At 32.9% G+C, this 22,195-nt stretch overlaps 1 protein-coding gene across 4 annotated transcripts in view; it reads right to left on the reverse strand.

The window, feature by feature from the left end:
• Positions 1-418: 418 nt before the first annotated feature.
• Positions 419-22,195, reverse strand: part of LOC130441486 (receptor expression-enhancing protein 1) — a 45,992-nt gene continuing 24,215 nt past the window's right edge. Inside the window, exons 6-9 of one of the 4 annotated variants that reach the window (XM_056775192.1) lie at positions 14,895-15,263; positions 12,182-12,323; positions 11,780-12,055; positions 5,460-5,527 (exon numbers count right to left, since the gene is read on the reverse strand). In XM_056775192.1, coding sequence (XP_056631170.1) covers positions 5,526-5,527; positions 11,780-12,055; positions 12,182-12,323; positions 14,895-15,263 — 789 coding nt within the window. In that variant the 3' untranslated portion in view covers positions 5,460-5,525. Of the gene's footprint in view, positions 5,528-11,779; positions 12,056-12,181; positions 12,324-14,894; positions 15,264-22,195 lie in introns of all 4 variants that reach the window. The other 3 variants (XM_056775193.1, XM_056775194.1, XM_056775195.1) reach the window with 3 other exon arrangements.

Here is a 22,195-nt window from a genome sequence, read left to right on the forward strand (position 1 = left end):
AGCCCTGACAGCTGCGGCATTCCTAACCTAGGATGAAGGACTAAAAAATGCCGGCAATTTAACGCTATTTTCATGTCACTAAAGTTAGCAGAGGAATATGAGCAGACAGAAAAACCAATAAGCGGAAAATTAAGGGCTAATTAAGTGCCACATTACGAAAGCTGTGCAAGTTTTTGAGAAATTGGCTGTACTGCTAACTTTAGAAAAAAGTTAATCGGGACTCGTTTTTTTGGAGAAGTGCAAATCAGTTACCAAGGCACGTCTCTCCCGCAAACTACAATCTACAAAAGCTTGAGATCAATTTCCACAGGCATCTCCACACGTTAGGCACTAGTCGAGTGTAATATGGTTTACCCTCTTGTGCATGTTTTTTGTATAAAAAAGGTGTTAAGGAATGCAGGGCAGTGAATTGAATAAATAACTGTTTATAGTCTTTATTTATTTGTTCCAAACAATTACTTCTCTGTAAAATTTGGCAATGCAAATAATTCGGTTATCAGATAACTAAAATCAAAGTTAATCGCACCAAAAAATTGTCAAGACCTCATTACAGCCTTAAATTCGCAGCTTACACTGTGAAATAAAATATTAGTTAAAATTATATTAAAATCAGTGGTATTTATATTAAACTAGATTTACGAGCGTCAATTTTGGGACACCCTTCACACCTACTTGAGCTTGCTGAAGATATTTAGTAACTTGTGAAAAGTTAGGTTATGTTAATAAGGTTAATACAAGATTCATTTCAATTATTTGATACTTTTCTTACATGATTACTTCACTTTTCTCCATATTTCAAAAAAATTCATTTAAACCTATTAATCCAAAGTTAATTTGGAGGAATTTGGTAATTGTACCGAAATTTATAAAACTTCTTCAAAATTGCCTATAATATTTTTTATATCACAAACAAATTCATCCTACTTTCGGGTTTTGTTCATTTATTATAGAGTAAAGTACCCAATTATTGAGATTCGAAAGAATTAGCGAAGTTTTCAAAACTCAAGCAACATTATTATTATTGGTGCATTCCACTAAATACAGTTTTTCTTTGTCACTTACTCAGACATACTAATGAAATTTGAGCGGGGTTTCTATTAAAATAGCAGAAGCGACATCTCTATTGATAAAAGTTAAGCTTGCATTGGATTTTTCTTATAAATCTGCTTCTTAAACATATTTTTGTTTAAAGTTTTGGGTCCCTGCTGATTAGTGGGTACTTTACCCTACTAGAATTATTTTTAAACACTTCATATGAAAATCAATAAAAGAAACATCATAATTCCTTTCAAACCATCTCTATAATAGTTAACAAAAACTAGATTATATGAAACTTTACATTCATTTCTTCGAATATTATAAAATTAACAAATAGAGACACAAACACAACACTCTCTTATGACTAAAATATAAATATTATAAAAATTATTTAAAACATTAACCAGAGATCGAATAATAAACAATCGTATAGTACAATGTTATTCATTATTAATTACCCACCCTGTTTTCATAGTTATTATTACCCTAAGGGCTCAATCAGACGTTGCGGAATGAACGTTCGTCACGATTATAGTGGAACGAACAGCCATACAATACTTTGACACTTTTGAGAGTACTACATTTATATTTGCGCGCATGTGAATCGTTAAGCGAAGAGCGCACAATCTCTTGTGCAAAAATGTTGAAATTATTCAATGTCAATATTGTTACGAACGTATCTCCGCCCTGAAGCCGGTCCTACCTAGATTCAATTGCGGAATCCGTTTGATGTTTGTTTTATATAAGTTTTTGTTATAACAGGCGGTTTATTTACATTGTTTCTTTCAAATAAATTCTAGAAAGGTCTATTTATTTATTTGTTTTGCTTCTTTACTTTCTAGAAGTTTCGAGACTTTTTTTGGGATATATAAGAAGTTTGTGTAGCGCATTTTAGTTCAGTTTATAATAATTAGTCATAGTAAACAGATCGAAATAGAAAGTAATCAATCGAAGAATTTAAATAAATTATTTAAGTTGGTTAAGTGTTAGTGATAAGTGAATTGTTATAAGTTAATTAAGTGTAGTGTATAGTCTTTAAATATATTAAGAACGTAAGAAACAGTGTTTGTTAATTTTCCGCACGAATAAAAATTATATAAATAATAAAAACATTACAATATGTATAATTTTAAAACTTCAGAATCTGAAGAAAATTATTTGTTACTTGTTTTCGATCATTTATGAATAATGAATTTAAAGAAATGATGTTGTCGAATGAAATTATTTACTGTTACTTACGTAAAAATAATAAATTAATTATTTATTTTTCATTTATTAAATTTTTTTAGGGGGAATTTATAGTAATTGTGGAGATTTTAGGGGTTTTTGATTGGAGCTTTGGAGAGATAAATTATTGAGAGTTGGGTACACTGGACAAGCCCCAGTTCTATGTAAGATATTTTATTGTACAGATGTTTCTTTTATTGTGCTTATCAACATGCAATTGAGCCTTTTCATGTTCACATGGAGCAGTGAAATGTGCGTCATGAACTTTTAGTTGAAAATATTTGAATGAAAATCAAACACAGTTATAATAAAAAGTTAATGTCATTTAATTTCTAATCATTATTTTTCAATAAAATTAAATATATTCAAGATAAATGTTTTTATTGTGATTGTTTATTTTTGGAATAATTTTAATGCATTTCGTCCTATTACCGCTTATATAATATACATTGGAAAACTAGTTAATAAACAGTTAAAAACTATTGAAAGAAAAAAATGATATAGATTAATTTTTTAAAAATAGGTTACCTATTATATACTTCAAAAGTAAGATTTAAGATTTATTTCTAGATCAGTTCTGAATGCAATTGCTTTTATATATTAGCCCTCATTATTCAATATATAAATAGTAGGTATACCCATTAACAAAATACAAACTAAATAAAAAGGATGTGACGTGATGTGCTCCATAATAGTCGGGATGAACGTCTAATCTGCACCGTCTGATTGAGCCCTAAGACGATAAGGAATAATTATGTGGTTATAATTAAATTTCGTTATAACGGTCTCATAAATACAGAGCATACAAATTATTATGAATACAAAAAAAATGTTTGATTTTAATGGAATATTCCATATTTTAAATCGTTTTTGGATTATCAAATGTTGGAAAATAGTAGTATGACTATTTACTATAGTTGTAAAAGAACGTTACAGGTAATAATTACATTCTAAACAAATATTTGGGTCTGTACCCTTACAAAATTCAGTTGATGCAATAATTGAAGCCTCAGAATGCTGGTCATAGGCTTGACTTCGTAAACCTGTTGATTGAGCGCTTTCCAACGTTTACCGACGTCTTGTTTCCAGATGAAGCTCATTTTCATGTTAATAGAGACATCAACAAAACACTATCAGAAATCCCTATAGTCGCAGTTAGAGGAGCGTTATGTGCATATTTTAGAAGACTTCTGCATGTCTGAATTGCAAAACTTCGATACCTATAACCAAAGAACACGGTTCTCGCAGAACAGAGCAACTTCACACACGTCCAAAAGATCTATGCCACGAGTTCACGACAATTACAATGGATCTCCAGGAGAGGTGACATAAGTTAACCTTCAGGCAGTTCTGATTTAACGTTTAAGATTTTTTTTCTGTGGGGTTATGTCAAATTTAAAGTTTACGCTAACAAACCGACTTCCCTGGTACAATTAAAATAAAATGTCAGCGTCGAAATGGCAGCCATCACGGAAAATACCTGCCGAGCCGTCATAGTGCTCGATATAATGAATGCCGTAAATGCAATGGTTCACATTTGGACGAAGTTATTTATCAGAAATAATTTCCCAAGCAATGTATTTTAATATGTAACCTTATGTCAACATACTTGCATGATACTGAACTTTTTTAATCGCATGAACAAAATTAAATCATAACAGGGAGAGTAATTTGTAAGAAATAGCCCTGTTGATATAAATAATTTCTAATTATTAATTATAAAGGCTGTCTGAATATAAACATCTAATTATATAAAAACAAAACCATGTTTGTAGATCCTTTGAATTCGTGAATAAAAATTATATAATTGAAATAAATCACCTCGTGTATCCCATTAATGGAAAAAAGGTGTTCTTTATAACGCCTGTATTCAAATATCCATAACAATCGTATTCAAATGTCCACTTCAATGTTCAGCGTAAATTTATTCCTGCCAATAAAACAGTTTCGTGTTAAGGTCAATTGTGATTTATAAAAAGAAGCGCTCGCGTTCAAGTTCGCGCTGGGAGATGGTCAAATTTCATGTTCTACGCTCACGTTCCATCGCCTAGCCGATGAAAACAGGTATCCAAGGCATATTACCACGTATACGCAGCAACCACAATCAAATTCAACCATCATCAGGTTTTTGTTTTATGATACAAATGACATGTCTAAAGACGGAAAATATTTTGATTATGTTAAATAACATTTCTGATTGGTCCTAACAGAGCCAGTCCTTTAAATCCCCACCGACAAAGGATAGTCAAAACATTTCTAAATAGTTTCCAATGCGAATGAGAGCTTCAGCACGAACGTAAAAGTCTACGAATCCAACTTTAGTCTTCTGGAGCGTGTTCTTAGAGTACAGCCCAAACTTTGCTCCACAAAATACACCAAACTCGTTCTCAGTTATTCTGTAAGACTTTGAGACTCCAACGATACTGCATCCACCATATAGTAGATATATCTGAGTCATACCTCACAAGAATTCAACTTATGTCTAAATAGAGCTGAAACTAGTGGCCGGGTACAGTTCACTGTAATTTTTTACTCGTTATATGAGCGAACAGTTTCGTGCGATAATTTTCTATGACTTTCGACTTGGATTAAATCCTACTGTTTTCCGAATTGCATCGTGATCGCACTTCGCTAAAGGACGAATTTCGTGAAGGTCGTCCAAAATATGTTGCGCCAGAAAATATCGGTTTTGTGCGTAAACTGAAATTGCAATATTTGGCTGTTTGAAAGATTTGTTCCCGTTGGATACCGCATAATTTTAGAACCGTTCCAAAAAAGCTCATGTCGATTGGCGCAATGAATTACTTTTTTGGACGACCCAAATATCCGTCATCCGTTGTACTTTGGTACTCTATATTTTCTTCTTATTCCCGCAGAACCAAAATAAATAGCGAGGTCAACGTTTTTGTAAACCTCGTATTTTGCTCTACTCGATACATTTATAATTTTTGCTAATATTTAAACAGCCTCTAATAATTTCATATAAGAATCAAAAACTATTATAGAATATTTAACAGTCCTTATTACCCCTAATAACACTAATAAAAAATCTAGAAGTAAATGTTTTTCACAAATAGTTCAAAAAATTAACATTAAAGATATCACTGGAGGATTTCTTATAAAAAAAAGAAAGCAGAGCAATGTAGCTACGCAGGTTAAAATTATTAAAAATTGTTAATATAATCTTAAAAGTGGTCCATTTTGGAAATTAGAGAGTTTTCTTCTTGCTGGTTTTCTTAGTACGTGGTAATGTAGCGCTTTCCTAAAAGAAAACAAATAAAAATAATTGTAATTTCAGTTTTGAAAATGTAATTTTCTTCAGTTCAATTACAATACTTTTTCTATGGAAATCAAATTTAATTATAAGCAATTAATTAATAGTAAATATTCTTGCTAAGACATAAAAATAAATGTATACGACCTAAAACAGCTTCTATCTTAATATATTGAAGAGAAACCTGACCAAAGAACAAAAAGATTCATAGTAGAATAACATCAAAAGAGAATAAACTACTAATGAAATTAAAATGAAATGATAAGTCGTGTGACATACTAAGAAAAACATATTTTTTGCCAAAAATCGTTTTTATTTATTGATGTAGTTTCCTTCAAGAGGAATACAACGCTTCTCTAACTTCTTGATGCCGTGCTTGTAGAAGTATTTATCTTTTGTATCGAAATAGGCTTCAGTTTCAGCAAATGCTTCTTCTTTTCAGTTGAATTTCTTACCATCGACCATTTTTTGAGATTAGCGAATAGCCAGTAGTCATTGGAGGCCAGATCTGGACTATACGGTGGATAAGGAAACAATTCGGAAGGAAGTGTAATTCGTCCAATTTAACCATTGTTGCCACCGACTTATGAATCGGTGCATTGTCTTTGTGAAACAGTGGTTTTTTTCTTCGACATATGAGGCCGTTTTTCCTGGATTTTTATAATCAAACGATCCAGCAACTCTATGTAGTATTCGCTATTGATTGCCTCTCCCTTTTGAAGATAGTCGATGAACAATATTCCATCACAAAATACTGAATCCATAACTCTTGTGCCCTTGGACGATTCGGACGTGGTTTACCGGCTGCAGTCCACTCAGATGATGATCGTTTTGATTTCGGAGTGAAGTGATGGATTCATGTTTCATCCATTGTCACATATCGACGCAAAAAATCTGATTGATTACATGTAAACATGGCCAAACACTGCTTTGAATCATCAACACGTTGTTGTTTTTGATCAACTGTGAGTAAACGCCGCATCCACTTTGAAAAAAGTTGCTCATGGTCAAATGTTCGTGCATAATTGTAAATACACTGCCTTCTGAAATCTTTATGGCCTCAGCTATCCCACGCAGTTTCAATTTACGATTAGATATAAGCAATTTGTGGACTTTTTTGATATTTTCTGGAGTAACCACCTCAATTAGTTGACCAAAATGTTCACTATCACGTACGACCACGTTTAACTTCATCAAACTAATAAAAAATGAAAGCAATGATAAACTAACACATGAAATTGTTTTGAAAATAATAAAAAATGTAAAAAAGTAGCTTTTTTTACATTTTACATTTTTTACACTTTTGAAAGTTTTGAAAGTTGATACTTCATAATTGTCATATCGCTTTGAGAATGGCAGTGACATCTGTGTGTCAGTCACACGACTTATTGAGTGATGTTATAATTATAGAAATAAATCAATTTGAAACAAAAAAGTAAAGCTGGTACAGAAGAACACGACAAAGTCTAATAGAAACATAAAGACATAAGTAACAAAGAAAAGGAAAGCCCAGGAAAACTTGGCTAGAGCAAGTAGTTCAAGCAGAAAGTGGAAAAATATTTTTTAGAGGCATACAAGCCTTAGTCAGACATTTTGAACAGTGTATTGAAATGAAGGGAGCATATATCGAATATATTGAATTCTATGTTAGGCTGAGAATTCATGGACTACACTACGTACGTTAATTGCTGCGCTTACCCCGTCAGTGGTTTTGAATGCATTTGTATAAGCGAAGTAAAATTGTAGAAACTTGAGTCAACAAGAAAATTCTTTGCGAGTAGGGTATTGGGAGTTTCTAATTTGTTAAATTTGCATAGTAAAGTTTCCGTAGGAGGGAACTTGATTGACCATGGAGGGGCAGTTTTAATTTTGTTAGATTGAGTGTTTTCTGCGAGAATTTGACTGGTTTTTACACAAATTGGCGGATCCGTCTTGGTGTTTGTTGAATGAGGAGTTTTGTAGCGATTATTCAGTAGGTTTGAGTACACTGGATTTTGCTGATGGATTGTGCATATAAACGGCAGGGTATTTTCTTCAGAATTGTGGTAGAGATTCTCCAGTGTCGCATTGCAAACTTTTTATTGGGTTACCACGAAATGTCCATGCTATTGCTATTCTAAGTACTGTGCATTGAATGGATTCTAGTTAGGCTAAAGTAGTGTTCTTGGCAGTCACATATATTATAGAGCCCTTTCGGCGTGGTTTTTTGACGTGCAGTATGTGCTGATTTCAGTAAAGTTTTTTGTCAAAAATTATCTTATGTCATTGGTATAATTTAAACCACAGTTATTAAGTTTTGGGGGTGTAGGATTGTTTGCTAAAAAATAAAATTCTTTCAGTCTTCTCAGTTAAAAATTGTAGTTCTGTGCAGTTTTGGATTTAGTTTAAAATGTTTGTTTTTGCCCTTAGAGAATATCAACAGATGATCAGCATATAAAAATCAGAAATCAACAATCAGAGAAAGTGTTGTACCGACGAAGATCCTTGAGGAGTTTCGTTAGTTTGTAGTTTTAAAGTAGAAGTTGTGTTGTTGACTCGGATCACTTTTTAGGCCGATCTCAATGATATTAATTATCAAAATCACCAATTAAAACACCCAACGTAAACGAACGTTGAAATTTATAGTAAAACCTACATTGATAATTGTTTATACGTAAGCGCAAATTCTGACACTTGACAGACAAGTACAAAAACCTTGGTTGAAGAGCAATATATAGAATAGAAATATGATCTAACCACCCAAAAACAAAGAAAAAATTGGTTTTTCTGCTACCGTGAATAAAGTACGTACTTTAGACACACTTTCGAGTGCCTAAAACTTCACTGGTGCATAAAGAAACATACTTTATAGGTAATAGGTAGAGTACGGAGCTTATATGCGGGAGGTCCCAGGTTCAAGTCGTGCTTATTCTATTTTTTATTTTTCTACTTATGTATTTTTAGGTGGAATTTTTGTTTGTCGAAGAGAAGAAATGACAAATTTAAAACCTGCACAAAATGCACCTTTTATGTTAATATTGTTATCAATTAAATCTCATTTGGTTGTAAACAATATTTACATTCGTCGAAAAAAGGCTACTTTACACACTTGTTGCATAAATAACTATTTAAAGAATATTTATATGTAAAGTTAGTATACCAATATATTATACTAAGAGAATAGTAACAAAAACGATACACCAGTAAAAAAGGTAAAAAGTATTGTTATTGAATAACAGGTATAACAATTTCAGCAGTATATTCACACAAAAACTTTTCAAAAGCTTCTCATTAAGGCCGCTTGACATGATGCAATTCAAGACGCAATATTTCTTGATCAAAAGCATGCGCAGATTAAGTTCAGCTGATTATTTCATACAAAACCTCGCACTTGCAGCATTCTCGATTTGATGCTATTTTTATTGCGCGCAAGCTAAAATTTATTATTGCCAATTATTCACTGATCACTTTTTTCTTGACTATTTCACTTGGCTTTATTTAATTTACTTATGGAATTTTTGTTAGTGGTGGTAATGGTAAGAGTGGTAAGAGTGGTAATGTCAAACGTCGTCCAATATTAATCTATGAAATATTTTTACTTTTGAAAAAATTGCAAGTTGTCTTGCACCACGTCAAAACTTTAAACATTCATATAACATTTTTGGCGAATATCCAAATGTATTGTGTATGTGAAAGGAGAGGGTAGCATGCTGAAACATTGATAGGTAAGGAACGCAGTGAAAATATCTGAAACTTTGATCCGTAATGAAGGCATTACCATAAACTGGTAAAAATGGCTAGAGATAAAACACTTAAACTTATATGAAGAATAGTTGATTGATATTAGATTACTATTATAATTGAAATACAATAGGTATCAATAAAGGTAGGTTAAGGTTCCAATAATACGTTAACAGAGCAATAAAATGCAAAATTTTTTAAATATATATAGGATAATCGAATTTTTCAAAAAATTCTGCGCATTTTTCACATTGCAAGTTCAAGTCTATCTCTTCAAATAAGAGATGGGAGAGAATAGGAACCTTGTAATGAAAACATCTTAATAAGTCCAGTCCTGTTAAGCCAATTTTTATACAATTGATATTGTTTGACAGAGCTTTTGTCCAGCAATACAATATATATAAATTCTAAGCGATTTAATTAGCAATGTGAATGCTAAAGGGCGTTATTTCATATATTATAGAATTTTTCCCTGAAGCTGCAATATAATCCATTCCTGGGATATGGCCGACGGCCGTTTTAGTTTCCCACGCGCTTTTAAAGCACATGTATGTTTGTATGGATGTTGGGGTATTGTATGCACTGCAAAGGATCTATGTCCTCCTTCTTGCCATGACACTGGAGGACACAGTGTTTACAGCTGATCCGTTAATCTCAGGCAGAGATCTTCGTCTTCTATTTCAAGCGCTCCCAGGTGTACTGCTTTGGAGTTCCTTAAAATGTGGATAGAGGTTTCTTCCTCTGTGCAACAAAATCTGCATGTCGCAGTATCTGCTAAATGTAGCGTCTTCAGGTGTTTGTTGAGGTGACGGTGCACCTATAGAAGTCTTGATGAATTCAGCAGATCTTTCTCTCTCCGGTTATAATTTCCCAGAAGAATTTTTGCCTGTCTCAGCCTGTTTACCTTCTTTTCCAGTGCTTTTTCCATTTTTCTGTAGCTGATACCACAGAAGGATTCGGGTCCCATGAAGGGCTCGTCTGTCCCTGCTTTAGCGAGCTTAGCAGCTATTTCATTCCCTTCGCTCCAGTATGTCCCGGAATCCACTGTAGGGTAACTTTATTTTTCTTGCCTAGCTCGTTTAATGTTTCTAGGTAACTCCAAATGATATTGGAGCTTAGAACTCTAATGGTTACTTTACTATCGGACAGGATGATTATCTCCTGTTTGCGATAGCTCCTCTCTAGATTGAACTGAACACATTTTTCAATTGCATGAATTTCTACTTGAAAAATACTTGTTTGCGCTGCCCAGACTTTCAGAGTGTTTTATCCCACTCGCTTTTACAGTTTATTATTGAGGTAAAGTTTTTCTCAAAGCTACACTTTTTCTATGCAACGTCCCAGTGTTGGTCATTATTTAGGAAGGGGTTTTCTTTGGTGATTTCGTCTCTGAACATTCTAAGTGATGTTTTGACTGCCACGCTTTCCAGTACTATGTGCAGAGGTGGGAGATTTAGAATCCCTTCTAGTGCAGGTGTTGGGGATGATTTCATGATCCCGGTTGCACATAAGCAAGTCAGTCTTTGTCGTTTGAGAGATTGTTCCTCGTGGTATTCAGAATAAGTCTAGCACCCCAAATCACTGCCCCATTTATTATTGTTGAAGCTTATTTTTATCTTTTTAGTTTGATGTGCTTTAAAAGCGTGTTTTTTAATTTTTTTAAACTATATTTATTTTGCACTTTTTAGTTTCTTATTTGATACTACCCTCGTATAACGGCTTTGTTGCTTATATACTTACTTCTCGTCGAAACTTGTTTCTAGCCGTAACGGTGTAGTTGGTAAGGTGTTGAGTTTCCAACATGCAGATCGGAGGTTCGAATTCTATGTCGAACGAAATTTTCATCAAATAAGCTACTTGCTCTTAGTCCAAAGGAGAGTTACAATAAAAACAAACCCACATACAGAAGAAGCTAATATAAGCATGTTAAAAACACTATTTCTTTCGGATTATGAAAATATATATTTTTATAGACTCAAGTAAGATTAAAAACCCTTGCAGACTAAAATCTGTGCAAACCATTCATGTAGTAAATGGCCTAAAACTTTTTCAACTATTAAACGTATCATTATTATCATGCTTTTGACATGGTTAGTTTCACACAAAACGAAAACGTTAGTAGTTTTCATGCCTGGATCTAATCGATGTCCTCATCAACGTATCTTCTGATTATTCTAATTCTTCTAGAAGCCAAAGGTGATTCGCTTAAATTTTTCAAAGATAGTTGGCTACCGCTTTTAGTTAGACCAACTGCATGCAAAGAAGATGCGACATTCCCTTCTCTTGTCAAATTATTATCGCTTTTTGATTGTAATTTGGAATCAGACAGCGTTTTTAAATAATCTTGACCCATATAACTATGCCAAGAAGATCTTTTTTCAGTAGCGACGTCTTTATTCCAAAAACCAATCTTCTTTGGAAAGTTGATTAGTTTAGAAAAAGGAGTCTTGCTTTTTGTGGAAGAAAGTGAAGAACGTGATGATCGTTTTGATTTAGGTGGACTTAAAAATACTTCCTTACAGATAGATTCATCCGACCCAAAGGATTTTACGACTCCTGGTTTTAGTATTAAAGTTGCTTTAATTGAACGTGTTGGTTCCAACTGACAAGATGCTGATGTAACTTCCGCTAGAGTGGAATTGGAAGGAGGAGGTAGAGGAGCGCGTTTCTTGTTATATTTACCACTTCTTACATCAGGTAAAATAACTTTTTCTTCTTTCCTAATTTCTGTTTCGTTTTTGGTTTCGATTAAATTATGAAGGAATGTAGAGAAACTCTCTACGTCTTTAGTAATTTCTAAAATAGTAGGATTATTTTCTATATTTAAAACTTTATCGTTCAATATATTATAATTATCTCTACATGATTCATATTTGGTAACTTTGTTTTCTTCGCATGCAGTTAAAAACTGTTGGTCCTTACTCGGTGTATCAAGGTTATTTAGACCATCATCTAAATCGTCATGCACAACCTCTAAACAGTCCAAAAATTCGTTCTCACTTGATGAATCGGAGTCTTTACGAAAAACAACGTTGGTATCGAATTCTTCGTTCTCGTCACTTTCCTTCAAAACAAAATATTTGTTTGAATAAAACAAATGATTTAATTTTTTCTATAAACAAGGAAAATAGCAGAAATTGCGTTTTGAATTAACACGATTTAGAGCGAGCTCATGGACCTTTGCAGTGTACAAAGGTTTGTTTTAAGTAGCTTAGATATGTGTCGATTGCTACTAGTTAGACTTTGATACTACATTAATCCAATTCAATAGCAATCATTGTATTAGGGACAGCTTTGAGTTGACACGAATAAGAGCGAGTTTATGGACATCTGCAGCGTACGAAGGTCCATCCTGTAACTTCGATATGTGCTGATCGGTGCTAGCTAGACCAGTACCATAAATTGCGTTCGGCCTAGCTCTGAATTAACACGAGTTAGAGCGAGTTTATGGGTCTCTGCGAGGAACGAAAAGGTATTTTAAAGTACCTTAGACATGTGCGGATTGGTACTATTTCAAATTTATTTCCACGTAGAAGGACAGAAGAAAAAAAAGTATGGATTCAGGGATATAAAAGCAAAATTCAAATATACATCGTGAGAAAGTTACGTCCAAATAAGAAGAAAACAATTGAATGTGTAGGTGTGCTTTGTTTTTTTTGTTGACGAAGAAATGTGGACCAAAGCTGGCAAGAAAGATTTAGGGCACATCTAAAAATCGAAAAATTACTAGTAAAATGTTATCGGCTTCTTGGAAAAATATAGTCTGAAAACAGGGCCAAAAGTTTGTTATAGAAGGAATGATTCCAAAACTATTTCTGGTCCCATTTTGATTTTATCTTTGCTTTTTCTTTGCGAAACTTGTATTACTTTTTGAAGATACATTGAAACTTATACAAAATTTAGCCATTATAGCTATGTCGACCTCAGATGCCGAATGCTGCTTCTCAATGTTACAAAGAATTAAAACCTTGGGACAATCGATGAAAAAAGAATATCTGTTTTGGGAATGTTGTTTTCCAAAAAATGATTTGTCAATTTCAAAAAAAGATTAATTAACGCTTTTTTACTAAAAATGAATGCGCAATGGAGTCCAACAAGTTAGTATTACGATGTAAGTTCAAAATTGGCGATTGAAACATAGGCCTTAATCTAACTCAACTACATAGTGGTAACGGTTTCTTTTTGAACTCCATCACGCGCGACTTTTTCCCTGAATTCTAGTACATAGTTTTGTCAATTCGTTCTAATATCTTTGTCTAAACTCTCCCGGAAATGTCTAGAAATAATGAGTGGCTCTTAATGTCTTTCATTAGGGCTGAAAATCGATCTAAGTGAAAAATACGAGAAACTAGCCCAAACGAACCGTTTGCCAAATAATTGTAAAAATACTTTATAGTACAAACGAATGATTTACAGCCTAGTAATTGACCTTGATCCATTTCATTAGTCTAGCATTGGTATAACAGGTTTCAACATACTATATTGTATCAGCATATCATTACGTAGATTCGAAGACAACAATATGACTGGCTCCTCAGGCTCTAAACAAGCAGCGCAATAGATAGGACTTGATGTTAAAAATATTACATATGTTATCAACCCAAGGAAGTGTCTTAATTCTTGGAAATTTTTAGAGCTTGGGTACATGACCAAAACAACTTATTCTTTCCATGAAGAAAGAGCATTTTGCCCTATTTAAGTGAAAGTAATTTTCATACTCTAAGCATTTGATCAGTGATGGGTAATAAACCCGAAGTATGCTTCATCTTTCGGTATGCTCTTGAGCAACTAAGACAGGATACGATTCATCCTAAAAGTGTTTTTGATTGAAAATTTAACATCCGATGTAAAAAGACCTTTTGGAAGTCCAGCTAGCAAAAACATTTCGATCCTTCGAGAGTGTGCGACTAGCTTGAATTTTCCGTAGCCAACCCTTTTTAAATAAATTTAACAGCTTACTGTTGATACTTATATAAAAAAAACTTATTTCGTTGTTGGGTAAATATGGAGAATCATGAAGCGTTTACTGGAACAGCGATACACGATCAAAACTTTGTGTAAAGCTTGGTAACATGGGCAAAGAGACATGATTAAGGAGACCTACGGTGACGATGCCATGGCCTAGATCGGGTGTATTAGAATGGCACAAGTTGTTCCGAGAAAGCAAGAAAAAAAATGAAAGACGACGATCGCTCTGGACGTCCTTCAACCAACAAGACCAACGAAAATGTGTCGCGAATAATAAATTTATTGAACAGTGATCGTAAGATGAGTATCTGAACGATTACTAATGAATTGAGCTCAAACCCAAGTTTTTGAGATGAATTGGTGCCACGAGTGTTGTCAGAGGAACAAAATACCAACCGAAAAGCGATATTTCAGGATCTTTTTGACCTCACTAGAGTTTTTTCTATTCCCGAGAATAGGATCGATGCTCGTGGAGAAGCTCAACAGTTCTCGGGTCCAGGTGTTCATGGAAGCGTACGAAAACTGGAAAACTGGTTAGCAGCAGTTTGTAAATTTGCATGGGTAAAAATATTTTAAAAAATGCTACTACTACTTTCAGAACAGACCCTGTAAATTCGCGCTGTACTTTTTAGGTCTTATTTCGATTCAAATATTCAATTTTACTTACGTCACTGACGCCACTCTTTTTGGGAACAGTAGATCTGGTAACTCTGGTAGATCGAGATCTGGTAAGCGAGCCGGTTCTTGGTAAACCTTCTCGCGCAGTAATTTTTAGTGGTAACCCTTCACCGCTCGAATACCCCGACGAAGATATATCTTCAGCAGATTGTATACTCGCCACCCGATCTGGTCTTACGTCTACTTCAGAAAAATAAACTACGGAAGTAGAAGAAGATCTATGAGGGCTGCGTCTGCGTCTCGTTAGATGTGGTTCGGTGATGGTGTCAACTTCGTCGTTAACGTCGTCGTGGGAAGGATCACTTAAATCACTTAGACTATAACTTTTTCTTAATTGATTGACTAATCCTCCGCCGCCCTATAGAATGGAAAGGATTTACAATATGAAATATACATCGTAGAACGAGTATGAGTACTCTCATGTCAACTGAACAGTTTTATCAAATAAAAATACTAAAATTTACAATTCCAGTTGTTAATATACAAGTATTTTAATAAATATTGAGAATTATCATCATTATTTGGAGTAATTTAGTTGATACGTGGACTATATAAGTAATTTTAATCTTTTCCCAATATAATAATTTCTGAAGTAGAATTAAACTTGGCAATATAGCAAACAGTTGAATTAATTTTTTTTCTTTGTAAGATTTGCTTTATGGTGTTTAATGGAGAGAGAGAGAGAGAGAGATTCGTTGGATTGAATTTGGCAAGTTAAAGAAATTTTAATAGGAAGAGGGTTTGTTAGAGTGAGCGCTGATATAGGATTTGCTAACTTTTCTGGAGGAGATTTAGGATTTTTGGCTAGAAAGTAAAAACGGCTCATCTTGGTTTGTTTTTTTTGGCTTTTTGAAAATTTCTTTGTTTATTTTAAATTTAAAAAGGGGGCGGGTAGAACTGCGGCTGTGTTATTACCTATCGTCGGCAGTTTGGCTTGGAAATCGGTTCACCAGGTTGCAGGGAAATTGCAAACCTGCAACACCGCACTTGTTCAATGGATAATAAAATCCTATTTATGTCATATAGTTACCAGTGGAGCAAAGGGCACCTGTCGGTGATTTAACAGCTGTGGTAAAGCGATTCGTCGTTTTGTGGATTTCGTCCAATTTTGTTCAGTAGCCACCTTCCTTATTAAATTTATCTATTGCAATTCATCTCGATAGTTCTTCTTCATGTCTGCCTCTTTTCCACCCGCCTGTTGCATTATAATTAAATATTTGTCTAGTTTCCGTAGTGTATGACCTATCCATCTCCACCACAAAGGTATTCACTAATTATCCCATTTGACTAGAAAATTTTGTAGATAACTCGTATGCACCTGCTGATAAATTGAACCCACCCACCCAACGTACCCACCTACGATTTTAATAAACGACAAAATTCTCTCAACACATTTCTAATCATGTTGGGAGTTATAGTCTCAAAGTAACCCTTTCCAAATGTTTATAAACGGCCTTTGTTGCATTTTCTTTCAAGTAACCCCAAAAGAAATACAATAGAACCCCGATAAGTTAAAGTCCAAGGGAAACACAAAATATTTTAAGTTATCAAGTGTCTTTGTTAGGGATAGGTTAATATTGAGGTAGGTATGTACATATGTATATACGTTCCCTTTTTCCTATTTTTAATCCAATACGTCAGAAGGATTGGTTCAATAAAATACAGAAATTTAAATAATCAAATTCATTTATTCACATTGTACACGTTACATAAAAATAAAACAACAATTAAAGGTTTAGTCTACTTAAAAAAGTCTGTGATTTTCTTTTGTTTTAAACAATTCACAGTTTCTAAATCGATTTAATTTTCAATAACAAATAGAGAGGAGAATACATTATCTTTTATGTTGCTACACTGCTCTATAAATGATCGTACAGTCGTTAAAGCTGTTTTTGTTCGTAGATGAAGTTTGTGGCTCGTCGTTAAAATCATCGTCTTTATTACTTTCAATGCAGTTGTTTACTGATTCCAATATTTCTTCATCTGTTAACGTCCCTGCTGTGACTACTTCATAATCGCAATAACGAAGTCTTCAAAAGCAATGTTTGACCCAGACATGTGCTTATTCCATTCTTCAGGCACATTATTATCTTCCTCTTCAATGATTTCTTGAGGTTATGAGGAAAAACCACAGGTTCTAAAGCAGTTTTTTACTGCAAGGGGTGTTACGTTTCGCCAAGCTTCGTCCTCTGTCCTCATTGTTTGAAGAACAATGATAGAAGATATCGTACTTTGCTCCAAATCAGCTATCATTTTTCAAACAACTTCTTTTCTGTATAATGTTTTAAAATTTTTAATTATACCCTGATCCAAAGGTTGAAGTTGTGATGTTGTGTTTGGTGGAAGAACTTGTACTTTGACTGCCTTTAATCGAGGTACGTCCCCGTGTAAAGTGCAGTTGTCGATAAACAGAATTTTTCTATTTGGAGCTATCATTTGTTTATCTATGTTAATCAGCCATTTTTAACTTGCCTATAATTAAAGGTTTCAGTTTTTCGGTGTCCTTATAATTTGCACAAAGCAGAATCGTAAGTCGTTCTTTTTTGTGCTTTCCTTCATGACATTTTTCATTTTTGAATGTTATTGTTTTGTCGACATGAAGACATTTGAAAAATAGACCCGTTTCGTCAGAGTTAAAAACATCATTGAGATCATAATCATCCAGTATATTATGTAATTCAAATTTCCATTCTTGGTAGACTGATTTGCTTACGCCCGCACTTTCGTCGCACGTTTTTTTAAAGACTGAATCATGTCGTTTCTTAAAATTCTCTAACCAGCCATTGCTGACTTTAAAATTTTTGATTTTCAGTGAATTAGCGAACTCTTCAGCTTTTTTTTTCAGTATGGGTCCACTTAAACTGATTTTTTTGTTTCGACACTATTTGAAACATTGTTCTAAATTAGAGAAATCGGCAATTTTTCGTCTTTTATTTTGAAGACTTTTTCCTGATTCTTGTTTCTTCAAAATTTCAGCTTCTTTTTTATGATGATTGATAATGTACTCTCATGTATCCCAAACTTCTTTCCGTTTCAATCCATTTTCACTGCTTCTATAGCTTTTAATTTATCATCGTATGTGAGTGTTGTTAGTTTTCTTTTTGAACTCATTTTAAACCCAGTTTTATCACACAGTAGGCAAAGCGATGTTTCCAGAACAATGATCAAAAACTTATGGTCTAAGTAAACTGTTGTCTTAAGGCTAACCGCCGCAAAGCTTTAAAGAATTTCGAAGAAGCAAACAATAGGCGACACATATAATTTTTACGTTAACAATTTAACTAGTGAACACGTGCAAGCAATAAATACCAAAATCTTTTGTTTTGCACATTCTCTCGAATGCTTCATTGACAAACAATTTTATGTTATAAAAGTTGTGGAAACATTTCTTTAAGTTACTGAGAGCCAATACAGAGATTACTAATTCAAGTTATAGAGGTTGCGTACTTTAAGTTATAGAGTTTTTGGACTCTGATGGGATGGAACATATTTATTTTTTGAAGTCATAGAGGTTTTTAAGTTACCAATGTTTGAGTTATCGAGGTTCTACTGTAATATAACGGGGTTATATCCAGTAACCTAGCTTGCCAAAAAATATCTCTTTCATTGAAAGCATTTTCCAAATACGGCCTCACTTCCAACGTACTTTGACATGTTGTGTCGTTCTGCTGGTACCAAATTTGTTGTTGTTCACATATTGATAGGTCATCAATTAAATCATACATTTGAGTTTGTAACAAATCTTTGTGAGGTCATGGATTCCCGAAAAAAAAGGCCCGATTATTTTATCTTTGTAAATGCCACACCAAATATTTGTTTTAAATGAATATCGATCACGAGTCTTAACCGTGAAGTTAGGATTGTTTGAACATTTGTATTAAATCTAGCTTCGTCTGAAAACATTTCTTTTCTAACCATAACATGATCGTCTTCAATTTTTTCTTGAATAAGAAAACAAAATTCTATTCTCTTATCAAAGTCTCTAGGCTTTAATGTATGAATAAGTTTCGATTTATATGTGTGAAGCTTAGTCTCTTCATTTATCATATTAAAAAATTTTGAAATTGTACTTTTATCTACATTTTGCAGCTACAATGTGCACTTTCGCTGAGAATATTTATGATTTTAGACTAAACTTGAATTGGTTGGACGAAATTTTAAACTGCGGATTTTGAAAATGTGTGTTTTTCAGCTTTATGTGAAACTAAAAGTAGCTCGTTTAAGACGCCATGTTGAATTGTCATGCATGGCGTGTCCAATGCTGCCATTCATCATTTAGGGGTCGGTCATACTTCAATTCAGTTTCGTATTTTCATTATTATTCTACAAATTTGATTAATTGATCTTTTCTTAAAACACCGCACCGTTTAGCCCGAAATTTAACACAAAGTTATTAACTCAATGGCATGTCAGTTCAGTTTACAGTCGAGAAAGTTAGGTTAGGTTATTATTAATATTTTTTATTTTATTTAAAACCTCAACCAACTATCTAGTTAACAATCTCGATATAACTTCAAGATTCAATATATATATATATATATATATATATATATATATATATATATATATATATATATATATATATATATATAATAATAATAATAATAATAACTAATAATATATTTTCCGAGCTTTCTAATACTTATGTATTCATCGTCAAGGAAATAATTAATTAAGTTTTGAATCGTATTAATTCTTGTAAAAATTTTAATTTTAATAATTCATAGGTTACAAAATTTAATATTGAAAGTGATGTTGATAGAAATGTTGATTAATTGAAATAATTCAATTAACGGCATTCCTAGTCTTCTTCTATTTCTGTTGTTATATATAATAGAAGAAGACTTGAATGAACAGGTATGTTTTCAAGCCATCATACCGAACAGAATTTCGGAGGGAATTCAGAGCAACCAGTAATGGAGAAGAACATTCCTCGTCTGGAAGGACTGACTTTAAACACATTGTAACACAGTATTGTAATGTTTTTCTTTTATTTATACGATTTATATTCGTGGGATGATTTAATAAACACTGTCTCTTACGTTCTTGATTTATTTAAGCACTATACACTACTATGACTATTTATTATAAACTGAACTAAACTGCGCTACACAAACTCCTTATGCATATATCCCAAAAGAAGTCTCAAAATTTCTAGAAAGTAAAGAAACAAAACAAATAAATAAATAGACCTTTCTAGAAATTATTCGAAAGAAACAATATAAATAATTCGCCTGCTATAATAAAAACTTATGTAAAACAAACATCAAACGGATTTCGGGTATTTCCAGCGTACATCAAAGGCACCGCGATTCTGTCGAATTTTATTAAACTATATCTAGGCAGGACCGGTTCTAGTGCGAAGACGCGTTCGTAACAGTATGTAAACCGCATTATCAAATATTTAAAAATGCAAATTGAGAATCATCAGCGTCTAGATGACTGAATAACTTGAAATTCGCATGATTTCCATCCAATGAAATTTGAAGCAGTTTCTTTAAAACAAGACCTTGCAAACCAACTTTTAGACCTGCCAACAAATCGCCGGGTTTTGCGTTATGTAAGAACACAGAAGAAAAGTAATAATCTTGAACCTGCCGTAATTTTCGGAGACTACTGAAAAATTTTGCAAAAAATGGAACATGTGAACCAGACTATTAATGTTATTATTAGGGACTGAAACTTTCAAGATAATTTTTTTTATCATCATGAATGATATTTTCACAGTATCGTTAAAAAAAATTTTTTGGTCCAGTGTATCTAAAATAATTTGTTTCGATTTTCGAAGTCTGAAGGTTTTTGAGCTAAACTAACACCAACTTGTTATGCCTGGTTGGCTGACACAAAATTATTGAAAATTCTCGATTTACTAGAAAATTCTCTCTTAGACACCCTTTTGAAAGGTCTATTAGTGGATGTCTTTGTATAATACACATATTAGTAGTAATAAGTAAAAATAAATAATAATACTTACGATGTATACATATAAAAAAGGGATTCAAAGCCATGCAGTGCACATCAAAATAAGATAAACATTCTCCTCAAATGTTAATAATGTTAGTTATTCGGTTGCCAGTTTTAGAAGGGATGCAGAAATGGAATTAAAAGTCAATAAACGAAATATTTTTTTTATTAAAATACTATAAACACTAATAAAAAATATTCAACTTCAATTAGATGGTGATGCAATGTACTAATAAACACAAATAACAAGAGTTAAAGTAGATAGTACAGAGGTAATAGTTGTTTGAAGATGCTAATTTATTTTTTTCTGGCACATAGTATCGGAAAGAAATAATTCTCCAAGTAATTGTAATATTTTGACATCTATGGAAGTTCAATGAAACCCAATGTTGTTAATTCAATAATAATCAGATTAATGCCCTAAAAAGTTTCTCTACATCAAATTACTCAACAAAAATGGGTTTTAAATGGATAACAATTGCAACTAAACCTATGACACGCAACAGGTATTGGATTATATTTCACCAGGAAATAGTGGAGTATGGTGATAGAAGATATTTTTTTACAGTTTTCGACTTATAAGAGACTTTTGGTTCGAAAAACTTAACCTCCAACTAATATTAATTATATTTTACCAAGAACTAGTAGAGGGTGGTAGTAAAAGATATTTTTGACATCCATAGAGAATTTTGGCCAGAAAAACTTAACCTCCAACTGATATTGGATTATTTTTTACCAAGAACTAGTAGAGGATGGTAGAAGAAGATTTTTTTTTATAATTTTCGACTTATAAGAGACTTTCGGTTCAAAAAACCTAACCTCCAACTGGTATTAGATTATATTTTACCAAAAAATAGTAGAAGATGGTAGTAAAAGATATTTTTGACATCCATAAAGTCTTTTGGTCAGAAAAACTTAACCTTGAACTAGTAATGTATTATATTTGACCAAGAACTAGTGGAGGATGGTAGTAGAAGATATTTTTTACATATTTGACTTATATAGAGACTTTTGGTAGGAAAAACTCAACCTACAACTGGTATTGAATTATATTTTCCCGAGAATTAGTGGAGAAAGATAATAAATGGTATGTTTTAACAATTTTCTATTTATACAGAGACTTTTGGTTAGGAGAAGCCAAAGTTTTATTCGATACACTTTTTAACTGGAAATTATTATGATATTCGAATGATCAAATCATCACAAAACATAAAAATCAAGTATTGAGATTGAATCATTTCGAAATTGCAAACATTTTTCTCTGGCAAATAATTTTTTGAGTATTAATCCCGAAGTAAAAATATCTGGAAGTATAAATAGTTGAAG

The sequence above is a fragment of the Diorhabda sublineata genome, chromosome 3, assembly GCF_026230105.1.
Source record: "Diorhabda sublineata isolate icDioSubl1.1 chromosome 3, icDioSubl1.1, whole genome shotgun sequence".
NCBI lineage: Eukaryota > Metazoa > Arthropoda > Insecta > Coleoptera > Chrysomelidae > Diorhabda > Diorhabda sublineata.